Source organism: Magallana gigas, chromosome 6 (assembly GCF_963853765.1).
Source record: "Magallana gigas chromosome 6, xbMagGiga1.1, whole genome shotgun sequence".
NCBI lineage: Eukaryota > Metazoa > Mollusca > Bivalvia > Ostreida > Ostreidae > Magallana > Magallana gigas.
Window position 1 is genome coordinate 23,163,255 of NC_088858.1, and position 13,889 is coordinate 23,177,143.

Below are 13,889 nucleotides of genomic sequence, written 5' to 3' on the forward strand. Positions count from 1 at the left end.
GATCTCTACTTTTCAGGTTCCTTAAAAAAATTACATCCGAAAACACAACACATGAAAAGAAAACACTGACCCGTGTGTATTTATTTGTTATAATTTGCTTGGTTTTCAGTTTTCCGTTCATTTTTATTAAGACTTTACATATACCCATAAAATTTATATATTAACATCTTATACATGTATGTAGAATGATTGACATATCATATAGGTTAGCGACTCTTTGTTCGTGTAGATGACTGTATATAGTTACACAGGAATCTGTATCGTTTGATCAGGAAGTCGTGAGAAGCTATAGGTGAAAGCTTTGCTGAATGAGGAATAGATCTAGAGCGATCTTACAGAGAAGGCAGAATAAAGATGTCATCTTTCTTTCCGGTCTGTCGAGCCTTATATTCCATCACGACTCCGTAGATCTCTCACTATACTGATCCGCCGGCCCGTGGACGTTTATTGAAACTAGATCGTAGCAGGACAATTTTCTGTCAGCATATTTTTAGGACCAAGAAAAATTTTCTTTTGTAAAAGACCCTGCGTACGAAAAAAATAAATAAGAAGAGCATTGAGCTTTGTTCTTTGCGCACGAAATTCAAAAATCTAACTGAAACAAAGGTATTCAAAGAGAATTTTCTAAGGGAAAAAAATTTAATATGGAATTGTTCGTTGGATTGATTTGCCTGCTGAGCTTTGTTTGTTCCACGGAGGGCCACGGGAGAATGATCGACCCACCCATGAGGTCTTCGATGTGGCGGTACGGGTTCGATACCCCTAAAAACTACAACGACAACGAGCTAAACTGCGGAGGTTTTGTGGTAAGTTTCTTTCGGTTCTTATTACGTAGATATTTTTAGCTATAGCTTGTACCCCAAAAAATATGAAACAGATTTTTTTTTATTTTGGTTAGAAGATGCATAGAATGTATTTTGTACAATGCAGAATGATGAAATATATACATGTACATGTACTGCTTTTAGATCGCCTTAGTTTTAATTGTCACATATCCTAATGTAATTATCATTTGATTGAGAGATTTTACCTAGTAGACTCTTCAATATATACATGTACGTGTACATGTTTGTTAAAGATAATATTTTATTTTGTGTGGTTTTTTTAATATTTCAAGTTAAGTCATCATAGAATTTTTTTTTATCTTTTATCTTTTAACCAAACTAATAAATAAATACACAAAGCGTGCAACCGAAACCGAAATTATTAATTGACCGTAAGCCTTTTATCAATAATCTCTCCTTTATATTGCATGTTCTTTCGATATATCCTATAAAGGTAACACAAAAACCAATTACAGCTCACTTTTAGTGAGAATAGCAAAGCGATATGCGAAGAACCTGCAGTTAATTGATTCTTTGCGACAGTTTTACGAGCCAAGGGAATCAACGGGCCATCTATATGTATTGCACGATAATTGTGATTTAACGTTCGTATGCAAACGCAAACCATTTACAATACTATTGGAATTTGTTAGACTTTTATAAAGGAAAAAAAGTCCTGCAAATACAGTCCGTAATTTTTTCTTGGGTTTTAGATAATTTATATGCGCTACAGCTATCAAACAGTTCTAAAGATTTTTTTTCATAAAATGCAATTTCTCCATCTATTTTGTTTAAGAATTATTTTTTTCATGATTTCCAAATTAAGTAGTAAGAGAGCTATTTTCCTTTAAAATTTATTGTTCAGCGTTTTCGTACAGAAAACGGATTTGCAAAATTAAAACAACTTTTATTGTTTAAGATTTCATCATCATATATTTACATCCACTAATTAAGCATTCTTTCCTTTATTTCTAACGGAAGTTGATCTTAACTCATAGCTCAATAAAAACTATCAGGACTGAAATCTACACTATCCAGTTCAAACCAATTATCGATCGGTCGAAACCTTAAGCAACCTAAAAGAACGAAATCACGGACTGCACGATATAGTCATGATGATGTCAGACTCCTTGACTATTTCTTTTATGTTACTAACGTGTTGATGTACATCAACGATATTCTAGTTACTTTTACTCACTTTTTACAATCAATTCATTAATTTGTTCAATAGGCTTTTTATGGTGATTCACCAAAAAAGCATTTTATTGCATGTTTAGATCAATTGCCAAGCGGATATTTCAACTATAAAAATCATAAGGCTTTCAAAAGCATATTCCTTCTGTAAAGTGCATTTTCAATTCATTAATATTCTCGGCATGGTCATTAATTAACGTGAAATCAGCATTCTGACATTTATGAGTGATCTAATAACAAGTACCAGTTTCTTAATTAGACAACATTGCCCAATTAACCATGTAAACAACTACAATAGATGTATCTATATTTACACGAAATGTGTCGATGCTTTAGAACGCGTATATATACTGGATCCAAATGCAATAAGCGAGGGGCAATTAAGTGTTCATTGCTGTCAGATAAAACACGAGGTCGCTGTTCAACGCTAGACGTACATCAAATCTGTGGCTAAACGCATGAACCCCAACAGGACAAAGCTTTTAAGAGACACGTTCGGCGATGTCGCTGCATTTCTTTTACTCATTGCTTCTCTTGTAATGACCACCCCTAAAAATGCGAAATATATAATCACGATTGTGATTTTACTCGTATATCTTGTGTAATTTGTTTGGTTTTTTTTTGGTCTGTTCGAAATATGCAGAAATGTCGGATTTTTTTTTTCGAAACGCGTGTATATCTTGATTATACCACAACATGTGTAGTAAGCTAGTTCATAAATAATAAAAATGTTATATGGTCTATCGAGGTCATAGTTGATTAATGGTTGGTACTTTATACAATGTCATGTAATGCGGTTTGTATTTATTCGATAAAAATATCAATAAATTTCCTAAAAGTGTTTCATGATATTTATACTGTCTTACCACAATTAAACAAAATTTATATAACTATGTTTCTATGGTATGAGGTATGAGAGATAAACACCTTTGATGATAAATGTTTTTTATTTATGAATAAAAATTCACTTTTTCCTTCATATTGTATATGTTATGGAAGTGAGCTTAAACACAAGTCAAATCGTGCTTAGATGTATTTTGTTTTTAATACATCAAACTCTGGAATAATATAGAGGTGTTTTAAAAAAAAAAGAAAGAAGAAATCCTTATATGCGTTTGACGATTATCATCTTATATCCCTACCCTTTTCTCCTCTTTAAATTTTCCCTCTACAATTCATAAATTGTTAGCATCTTATATACAACTTTATCAAATAGAATTTGGAACATCTAAGCTAGAGTTTCCTGTTTGAATTACGACGCCATGTGCAGTATAAAAATTTGCAAAGAATGTAAACTTTGCCGTGTTTTGCAACAGTAAATTATAATCAATTACAAAAAAAAACCCGACAACAAATCATTATGACAAGGTCACACGAGCAATATAAAGATGAAAATCAAATTAATATACATGTTTTGGTATGGAAGTCAAGCTTTATAGGTCTTAGCATCCCGTGTCCTAAAAACTTCAAACAACGAAACGATGTCTCTCTCTGAAATACCAAAGCGACTAAAAATGAAATTTATTAGAAGGAAATAGATCAATATGACGCAGTGGCAGAAGTTTTATGATGATTTAACAATTATAATGTCTGCGGTTAATTAAGGTAATAATTAATTGCAAGCAACCTCTTGTTCCTTCTGCATACAAACTAACCATAAAGCGTCTGAAAAGTTTGACGAGATCAATTATTGTATTGCGTTTTTGAATGTCATACATGAGAGGATGTCAACTTGATAATGACATAAGCATTTAATGATTGTAACACTGATTGCACAGTTAATTACGGTACACCAAGCCCCCTGTAAATTAATTACTTACCGTTGTCGCCATACATTTTAAATAATTGGACTGTAGAGCTTATTAATTCCAGAATAAAAAAAGAAGAAAATAAAAACAAAAATGATGTTATATTTTGTAATGTTTAATTTCTCCGAGAACTATTTTGCAGGTGTGTACAAAGCTGCGCAATCAATTAGTTATCGTATAGTAATTAAGATAGTTTTCCATATATGTCAATGACAAAAACGAATTAGCAAAATACTCGATTGTTGATGAAATTAACGAATCTCATCTTTAGAGTAGATCGCAATTCATAATATACCATTACTTTTACATAAGACGATGAAAAATAGTGTAATTATGTACATCCTAGGTACCTTTAACATTTCAAATCCGAATTTTATTAAATTATTATTACCAAGAAAAAAATCTGGATATTCTCTTAGTTTTAAAGCAAACGACTTCATTTGCCAATATCAAATTTTCTTAAGTTGAGTTCGACAGAATATTTCGTGTCAATTCTCCACATTTGTTGGTGAAAGTTAACTTTCGTCATGGCAATAAAAATAACGTTTATTGACGTATAATTATGACGTAGAAGCAAGTACATATGAAAACGGCCTAATTTTTTTTCTTGCGTTTTCAGGTCGATAATGTCCATAAAAACCACGCTCGTATGGATCTTAAAGTTTTTACGTGTGTGCTTTATGTCCTATTTAAATATTTTTGTAGGAAAATAGTTCATCGCGTAAAAAGTGACTCTCGTACTTGGCATATGAAGAATTTGAAATATCTATAGTTCCTCAATGAGCAAAATTCAGCAAAATCAAGAGATGATTTTAAACGTCTTGGAAACCTGCACCTTATACATGTGCCATTTCAAGTATACTAATGGGCTGTAAAGCCTAAAACGAATAAAGAATGAATAAAGGAAAAATTCTCATTGTCTAAATAAAAGTTAGTAGAGTGGGTTGACTTGGTAGCAAAATGTGCATCATGACCATTTATTATGAAACGCACATGGCACAGAGATGAATATTTAGATTACTAAATAAGGGCACCTGTTTTTATAAGCAAAAAAACATACTATTCTAAATCATAAAATCAAAACACTGTCCATATGTTATGATCTTCCAAACAAAGGAATCGTTTCCCAAATCTATCAATTACACGTATATTTATAAAACAAACATCAAAATACCTATAAATATATATTGCTCGTTGATTAATCACACTTTCCGCAATTACTTCAATCAAGCTAATGCATAAGTAAACATACCATGCCTTTGAAATATGTATATGGCATATATATTTTGTCAATTATATTCCATGCTTCTAAATACGACAAAAATCCATGATGTATGGAATCTCTAACAATTATTTATGTCGTGATCTCATGAATAAATCTTCGTACTTGTAACAAATGACACAATGCCAAAGGAAAAGATAATTCTTAAACCCTTAGACCCCTGTCTTTCATTAATTAACACCACTGAATGAAATTGCGTAGTAACTTTTGGTAAATTATTCGTTTATTAAGTTTTCTTCTGCAAAAATTTGCATTGTTTAAATCGGTACCTGCATCTTTTTACCTGGTCGTCCATAATGTTTGAGAAACGTCCAAATTTCAGACATTGCCCTCAAGAATTACTCAACATGTTTCGTATATAGACAGTAACATTAGCTTAAAATTCTGGACATCTCAAATCACACATTAGTTTAAGTTTAGATAAATTTTGCAAGATTTTATTTATTTGTATGGCTTCTTTTAACATTGACTATATACTCATACACAGGCAATGATGGAAAAGGCAAGTGGAAAATGTGGAATTTGTGGAGATCCACATTTGGGAGCTCGTGATAACGAGGCTGGTGGAAAATACGCCCTCGGAATCATCACCAAACAGTATAGAGTTGGCTCGGTAATTAACGTCACCATAGAACTGACTACCAACCATAAAGGCTACTTTGAATTTCGTTTGTGCCCTCAGAATGACCCGTATACCCCCATCACCGAGGCGTGTCTAGATAGACATGTACTTAATATAATGGGGTATGGGAAGAGGTTTATGCTCTACGACGAAAAAACTGTCATGGTGGACCTACAACTTATGCTTCCGCCAGGCTTAAAGTGTTCCCAGTGTGTATTGCAGTGGAAATGGAGGGCAGGTTCGTAACCAATCTTCTTTCATTTCTTCTATCATAAAGGGTATTCAAAATCGGATACTAGTATTCACCAAATCAGATAAAATTTATTCTCATATGTCTTTTTTATCTGTTATCTTTATTCTAAAATTTCAATTGTAGCACAAAACAGGGGAATTGATAAACAAACAGGAAAGGAATGTTTTGGCTGCGGACCTCAGGAATACTTCGTGAACTGTGCAGATATTGCAATCGGAGACAAGGCCATCAATCGCATCCCTAAGCCTGCATCTAAGGCTACAAAGACACCAGCTACAAATCAACCATACAAACCAAATAAACCCAAACTAGCTGTCACCAGGACTACAATCACAAGGAAAAATATTCCAAAAGCTGTACCCCAACAAAGTGTTGTTCAACAACAGTTTCAGCCAAATGTATACAATGAAGCACCTTATAACAATGAAAACTTTCAGGAAGCTCTTGCTGATCGCGTGTTCTTGGACCTTATTGGCCAAAGCACATTATTTATTGACCCGTCCTTGCATTTTGACACTATGAATAACCAACAAGCTACACAAAACCAATACAATGTACCACCATCTACAAATCAAGCTTTCGGACCCGCATACAATCCGTTCTTTAACGATTTTATTACTCCAAACGCCCCTCCTCTGCTTAACTTTAATGCTCAAGATACCTCTAGACAACCGGGGCCTTCTACATCGTCGCAGACTTCAGCAGTGGCATCACCCGGACAGTTTTATACCCAACAATCTGTCATGGCTGCTGCCGCCATTTTGTCAACTCTTACGGGAGAAACCGGAAATGATAATGCATACATAGAGTGTCCTGAAAGTGCGCAACCTACTTGTAAAGGAAACACAATGTGGGGGGACGGAACCTCAAACGACCGTTTCTGTGCCTCAATCTGTCCACAAGGACATTGCCCAATGGCTATGTGTATGTGCTCGTGTCCTGCTCGCAAACGTATCATTGTCAAAGGGAACATGACACCAAGTATTACAAGTCCAAAGTGCTTTGCTATAGATGCGTGGGATCAAAACATGAATAATTGGTGTGCATCGAATTGTAAGCCCAATCAAATGGACTTCTGTCCTTCCGATATGTGCACGTGCGAAATGTGGGGACTGTAAAGACAGACAGCAAAATTGATGGTTACAACCAGAGTGATTCGCAGTTGATATGTCAATTGGAGTCATCGACGGGAAAGCTATCACGATGAGGTTTTGTAGTCTCCGATATCAGGTCGGTGACTTTGCAAATGCGCTTTCCAGAAAAGAAATCCATTCACAAAAAAAAATATTTATTATCTGTAAAAACTGAAAACATTTGAAAGCTGAATTAGCTAAATCCATACAAATATACATGTACGTGTAATATATATTGAAATGTTTCTGCAAGGAAAATTAACAATCTTTGATTCTTTGCAACTAATGTGAACAATTACTTGTACAGTAACATACAAGTGAAAAGTTACAATGCAAGAACAAAGTTGCAAATCTATTTGTTTTTTACTATTTTTATCGTGTTTTGATGTTGCTTGACAAATATACTCTGTGAAATACAAACTAAAAATTCTATCATTCTTTTTTTTATTCCTTTATTTCGTTGATGTTGTTCGTAAATATTTATTATTTTATTTCAATACAACCTTTATGGTCACTTTTGCAACCAATGATTGGAAAAATAACTGAAAATGTAGTTGTAAAAATACTAATCAAATACAATTAGAATGAAAAAACAAGACAATATATATAGTCATTGAAAGATGTTACCTCTATATCCTTTTTTTAACTTAAAATGTTTCATAAAATATATGAATAAACCACATTGTGTATTGCCTAACAGGTAAAAAAGCTACGAGTGGATTTAATTAAAAGCGTAACATTCAATTTTATAAATTCAACGAAACGATTTTTTCTAAAAAACAATATATCACATTATGTGTTCTCCATTTGGAAGTACTCAGGACACCTCGCGCAATTTTTCAACGTTATCATCCGGGCTTATTAATGGCTGATGCAATGCAAAATTTCCGTAGACTTTCTATTTTGGGATGTGTATTGAAACCTGAAGCAGTAGAGGGGGCGTTTCAAGACAGATAATCTGGACATTTTTCATATTAGTGGCTGAACGTAGTTTGAGCATAAAAGTATTTATTATTATCAAAATATCAAGCGAAAAGTGGTGGAAGCAAAAGCTCGGGACAGAGTATAGAAAAAGTAGAAGTAATGAAGAGATCCGCTGTGACGTATTATAAAAAGTGGACGTCACGTGATATCGAGATCCTACACTAGATTGACCCATGATGTAATATTTTTAATTTCAAAAATGTTTAGGCCAGAAGAATCGTTCCGGCGGAGATTGTTCGAAATAAACCTGCTCATTGTATTTATTGAATACCATAGCCTTATCCCCTTTCTTACGAAAAGAGCCTACTTTAGCATGTATGGATTTCAATGATAAAGTCCCAGACTTTGCAGTCGACCGTGTTGATATTTCGTCGATTTCCTTTTCTTCTTCAGCTTCCTCAGCTGTAACTTTTCCTGTTTTCTGATCGACCAATTTTCCATTTCTTGAAATATCTTTTTCTGAAGACGCCTTTCCTTGTTTATTTTGTACTGAATTAGCTTTTTCTAACCGCTTAGATCCTTTGCTGACTTCACTTTCAATGGATTCTTCCTTTTCAAATTCCTTTATTTTATCTTTAACTATTTGGGAGGCCTATAAAAAGAACAATTTTAAAAAAAAGTTCAAAACATAACAGTTGGTATGCGTTATCAAAGTCCTTATTCCATCTTGAACTACTAGAAAGTCCTATTAAAGAAGAGCAAAAAATTAAATTTAAGGGGCTCAAAAATACATAACAGTATAACAGGTTCAGTGCATTGTTAGCACTATAAAATGCTGTCGACATGCATATGATTACTAAAAATATCAGGACGAGGTGTTTGTGGGGCCGTTTAGATTGCAGCAAGACATGGCCTGTTAACTAATATAGGAGTAGCTATGCACTATATTACCAATGTCAGATTATGCGGAACCTGTCAAGTGATCAAACCCTCTCACGATCACAATTTATGTCAATTTGTAAAGGAAATATCAGATCAAGATATGATCAAATTGAGAAACACTGATGAACGAGCGTTGAACTTTCATAATTAGTAGATCAATTAATTAATTTCATCATTTTTTTTAAATAGACTTTTATCTTTCCTTTTTTCCTCATTAAATTTCCCCCTCATTTCTCCGTAAGGTCACATATATAGAATAATTACTTATCAATAATAGTTTCGACAAAAATTGATTTACTGATGCAATGGTATTAAAAGGGAAGAGAGATTGCATATCGTGTTATACGAGAATACAAAATAAAAACCAAAGAAGTACAAAAAAATTAAACCATACACAACATCGTATTAAAGATTTACGACAAAAATCTTATATGACCAGAGCATTTGCCGTTTTAATAAAAGCAACAAACCCAGTGAAATATGGCTCCTGCGCCTGCGCTAGCCTCTCTTAATGCATTTTCATCATGCGGATTCAGCAGCTGGTGAGCTATTTCTGCAGAAGAAGAGGACACTGTTTCTACGTCACAATGAAGTACCAAGTGCTGCAGACTGTCTCGTCCCGTTTTTGTTAATTGGGACTGGATGTATTCCCAATTCTGCAATAATGGATTTGAAATGAAACTTATGCACTCCTTTAATTAAGGTCAAATAGTGTTATTTTCTTTTAATTCCTATTTAGATTTGGTGATAATTGAGTAAAACATAAAGAAATGCAAGAGAGACAAGAAATTTTAGATTCCTGCATTCCAAATGTGGTCAGGTGCTTTTCAAAATTTTAACTGTCTCTCTGCAGCTGCTTGATGAACATATGGAGGTTGAATTAGTACAGGAAATATTAATAAAGAATTGATCCCAAAAAGTCCAAATAATATAGATTTATTTGATATGTATGCAACAACTACTTTCAGGAATATTTTTCATGTTCATACCAATGTGTGCTTTCTTATTCGACTATATGTTAGACTCAACTTAGAATGTCAAGCATATACATACTTTGGCGTATTCAATATCATGTCCAAGTAAAATATAAGTAGCCGACAGGACGTCCTTGACGGCCTGGGAAGGGTTAGTGTAGCGGCGTATTTCAGACAGAGTGCTGTGGTCGAGTTTGGAAATAGGGTGTTGATTTTTCAATCTATTCATTAAATTTTCGGCTCTCCGAATATCCTCCTTTATTTGCTTCATGTCCGGTAGATTTTTTGCATTGTTTATTGCAGTTTCCAACACTCGTATATTTCTTCTCTGCATAGCAAAGCCCAATTCTGTAAATTATGACCATACGAATGAATTATTGTGTTATTATTTTGAATCATTTTTAAATTAGTTGATTTTACTTGTAGTTTCCTGTATTTTAAATTTCCTGTGAAAAATCTTTATTCATGTCTTTCCAGCGTACCTCTTTTAGTTTCGAAATATTCTAATCTCTGATTTGCCTTTTGAACTTCTCCTTGGTCAGGGACGCGATAAAATTTGAAATTCTTTAGTGCCTCTTTTAATTCCTCTTCTGTTCCATTTTGTACTGCACTTAGAAGTTTTTCACGCATCATTCGTTTATGAAACAACTGTCAAGAGAAAATTTGATTAATAAATCATCTTAGTTCAATTCTAAAACTTAATATCTACTAGTACATGCATTTCATTTTAATAAGAATCATCTTAAATAATGTTTTATATTTGAAAGAAAAAAATCATTCAAATCAACATGAATATACAATTTTGAAAGGTTAAAGTATTTATTAATTGAACTTAATTTGAACTGATTATAAATCAAGACAAAAAGTTTAGCATATGCTTTTGAACGTAACTATTAGGATAGACTGGTGGGGTCATATATCAAAATCCGTTTTTATTTCATTAAAATAAAATGATTAGGTATGGAATGAAATAAAATAAGACTTACTTTGTTCTTTTTTATATAATTTTTTTTATTCATTTATGAAAAAAATATATTTATTCTTACCTCGACATTTGAATTTTTTCTGTCGAATATCATCATATAGTTAATTATATTGACGAATTCCTCTTCCTTGTCTCTTTTGGCATGGACCATCAAGATATAATGACCCTCATCTGGAACATTTACATCAACGTGTAGTTTGTTTGGCATAACAGTACACGTAGTGAAATTTTTCTTCTTACTTGGAGATACCCGAAGAACACTTATTGTTTCAGTTTTAAATTCGTAATTGCCATCGTACTCGAAGCGAATTTTCACCGGTTCGCCAGGCAGTATTAAAATGTGCCCGTATCCGTGGGAGACGGGTCGAACCCCGTACCTCAAGCAATACGGTGTTGGACCAAAGCCAATGTCGAGAACGATTGGTAAAGGAACATAGTCTTCCTCTTGTATGCTTCTATTACAGAAGAATTTGAATTGACAAATCACAGACATAGAGCTATGACCACCTTTCGTACTGAATGTTTTTCCTTCAATGTCTAGGACATATGTACCAGGTGTAGGAAAATGAACATCAAATACTATCCGAGAGTCAGCGCGATGCATGAACACATACTTCTTCAAATCCAATGGAGACTCTGAGTTACCATTCGCATTGTTTTTGTTATCAGTATGTCGGCTTTCATTTCCTGTTACATTTGATGGCTTCATTGTAGACCTCGTCGTTTCGTTTCCAGTATTAAAGTTTCCTGATGTTTCATAATCGAATTCATTAATTCCATTTTGCATTTTCTTCCCCCTTAATTTAAAGTCAAGCATAGTATCCGAACTTTGCGAATGGGTTTTGTCAATTAACACTTCGACGGTAAATCTACCATTGTCAATTTTTACTTTTCCCAATGAAGGATTTAGAATTTGCACTCCCATCTCGAAACATTTTCTTTTACAGTTAGGTTGATTAAAAAAGTCATGTTTTGCCAAAGGTTTTGATAGCAGCTGCCATTCGTGTTCATTAGGAAAGCACCATTGTATCAAATCTTCCGGATCGATTAGGAAATAGAGAAGTTTCCACTGAAAAGGGAAGAATTCATTATGATACAAGTACCAAAATAGACTCTCTCTCTCTCTCTCTCTCTCTCTCTCTCTCTAAAATTCACCTTCGGATTGCATGCTTTCCCGAGTCCTATATGAATTAAGCGCCACGAATCTTTAAAGAACACGGCATTCCATTTTTCTTTGACTAGGTTTTTCTCTGTTCCATTAATCGTAAAACTGTCGTCTTTTTGAAGACCTTCTATGGTTACCGACTTCAACCCAGCGTGCCTAAAATCAAATTCTTTTACAACTTGAAGTTAACTATCATATCCTAAAATTAACACTATTATTCGTCTTAGCTTAGGAGTAAATAATTCCGAAGAATAATATTTATCTTATTAATAATTTTAACAACTTGCAGATTACTACTAGTAATTTCATTCTTGTTATCATTCATATTGTTGGATTCACCTGCATAAAGTCGTGTAGAAGTCGGCAATATGAAGAATGCCACTTTGAACATCCTTTAAATCTCCTTTTGGTGTATTTTTTATTCCCCCTTTTGTTACATTTTTGTTATTGACATCTAAATTCGTAACCCAGAGAAAGAGTACCCAAGTCTTTTCTATGTCATCTTTAAGTCCTTTAGTAAGCAATGATATGAGGATTTGATATGAAGCCATATCATTCAGTGAAATCTGTCAACGAAAATAAATGTAAAATATTAAATCCAGTCTTTGTATTCTCAGACACAAATGTTTCGAATGGGTGCTGTTACTTTCTATCTAAAAACGTACCTCTTGGGATGCATTGTTCTTAGCTCCTCTGAGTAATTCTTTGTCTAAGACATCCTTTCTCCTAGTTGTCGGCGGAAAAGGGTTCGGCCTGTGGATAGGTATGGGTGTCACAGCCGAAGAAGCTGTTTGGTTTGAATTTGCACTTTGTCGTTTGTCACCATGGTCTGAATTTCGTTTGGTTTCCTGAAAGTTAGACATCCCACACACGTCTTTGTTTGGTATTGCTTTGCAATGAAATAACATGTAATAAAAGCGAACATTTTCTATATTGCCTTAGATATATTACTTAAATAGGCCTTGAATTATTCAGTGCACTGCCGGATGGCAAATTGACAACTGGGTGCACAAAACCGTCAGCTGTGATGGATAAATTAAATAAATAATTACTGCCTATTGATATCAGGAATTTACCACACCTGTTCCCGGTTCAGTGGGGTGGACTTGGGTTTGTCTGTCTGTTTGCTGGTACTACCTCCCATCTCTCTCGATGAATGGGGCCTTAAAATACCTTAAAACATGTCAGAAATAAAATTCATTAAAATTCATTTCATTTGATTCGGTAATTATAAATTCAGACTTTACAAATCATTTAGAAAAGATCACATTTTGTTTGATTCGGTAATTACAAATTCAAACTTTGCAAATTATTTAGAAAAGATCGAATTATATATAAATTTTTTACCTTTATCACAGAAGTTGTTACTCAATCCTTTCTTTCCATTTCTTTCTTTTTTCAAAAGAAGATAAAAAGAAGATAAGATTGACAACAGTAGGGACCCGGTTTGAGGGGAGATATCAATCAGAGGATACAGACAGATGAGATCCTTGTGTAAACCTTCAAACAAACCAAAAACACACTGCACCCAACCAACACACAGCTTGTGGTATTTGTTCAAATACAGAATTCATTAGTCTAGAATTTGCGAAAGCCCTTTTATGGGCTCTGATGTAAAACTTATGGACATACCCAATATTCTTTGTTTCATTTTGAAAAGTGCGAGTTCTTCTTTTGCTCCTGTACAATGTTGGTAGCGTTAAGACATTCATAAGATTGAAAGCATTCTAAAATCAAACCCAGAGTTGAGAGCAGCTATTTAAACTAATCATGTTTTTATATT

At 33.7% G+C, this 13,889-nt stretch overlaps 2 protein-coding genes across 2 annotated transcripts; one reads left to right on the forward strand and one right to left on the reverse strand.

Annotated features, from left to right (window-relative positions):
- The first annotated feature begins 329 nt into the window (after nucleotides 1–329).
- On the forward strand, nucleotides 330–7,501 carry LOC105334193 (uncharacterized). The gene is made up of 3 exons (XM_011437554.4): nucleotides 330–806; nucleotides 5,596–5,968; nucleotides 6,107–7,501. The coding sequence occupies exons 1-3, from the start codon at nucleotides 645–647 to the stop codon at nucleotides 7,099–7,101; spliced, it is 1,530 nt and encodes a 509-aa protein (XP_011435856.3). The 5' UTR covers nucleotides 330–644; the 3' UTR covers nucleotides 7,102–7,501.
- A 297-nt stretch (nucleotides 7,502–7,798) lies between these two features.
- LOC105334194 (uncharacterized) lies at nucleotides 7,799–13,658 on the reverse strand. The gene is made up of 10 exons (XM_011437555.4): nucleotides 13,454–13,658; nucleotides 13,188–13,279; nucleotides 12,772–12,954; nucleotides 12,446–12,672; nucleotides 12,097–12,262; nucleotides 11,003–12,010; nucleotides 10,439–10,604; nucleotides 10,036–10,304; nucleotides 9,453–9,638; nucleotides 7,799–8,692 (listed from the first exon to the last, which is right to left on the reverse strand). The coding sequence occupies exons 2-10, from the start codon at nucleotides 13,248–13,250 to the stop codon at nucleotides 8,294–8,296; spliced, it is 2,667 nt and encodes an 888-aa protein (XP_011435857.3). The 5' UTR covers nucleotides 13,251–13,279; nucleotides 13,454–13,658; the 3' UTR covers nucleotides 7,799–8,293.
- Between the last annotated feature and the right edge of the window lie 231 nt (nucleotides 13,659–13,889).

Coding starts and splice junctions, on each gene's coding strand:
- LOC105334193 (XM_011437554.4), top strand. CDS start 645: ATGGAATTGTTCGTTGGATTGATTTGCCTGCTGAGCTTTGTTTGTTCC. Junction 807..5,595: donor TAAACTGCGGAGGTTTTGTG/GTAAGTTTCTTT, acceptor ACTCATACACAG/GCAATGATGGAAAAGGCAAG. Junction 5,969..6,106: donor GCAGTGGAAATGGAGGGCAG/GTTCGTAACCAA, acceptor TTTCAATTGTAG/CACAAAACAGGGGAATTGAT.
- LOC105334194 (XM_011437555.4), bottom strand. CDS start 13,250: ATGGGAGGTAGTACCAGCAAACAGACAGACAAACCCAAGTCCACCCCA. Junction 12,955..13,187: donor CCCCACTGAACCGGGAACAG/GTGTGGTAAATT, acceptor TCTAACTTTCAG/GAAACCAAACGAAATTCAGA. Junction 8,693..9,452: donor CAGGAGCCATATTTCACTGG/GTTTGTTGCTTT, acceptor TTCTTTTTATAG/GCCTCCCAAATAGTTAAAGA.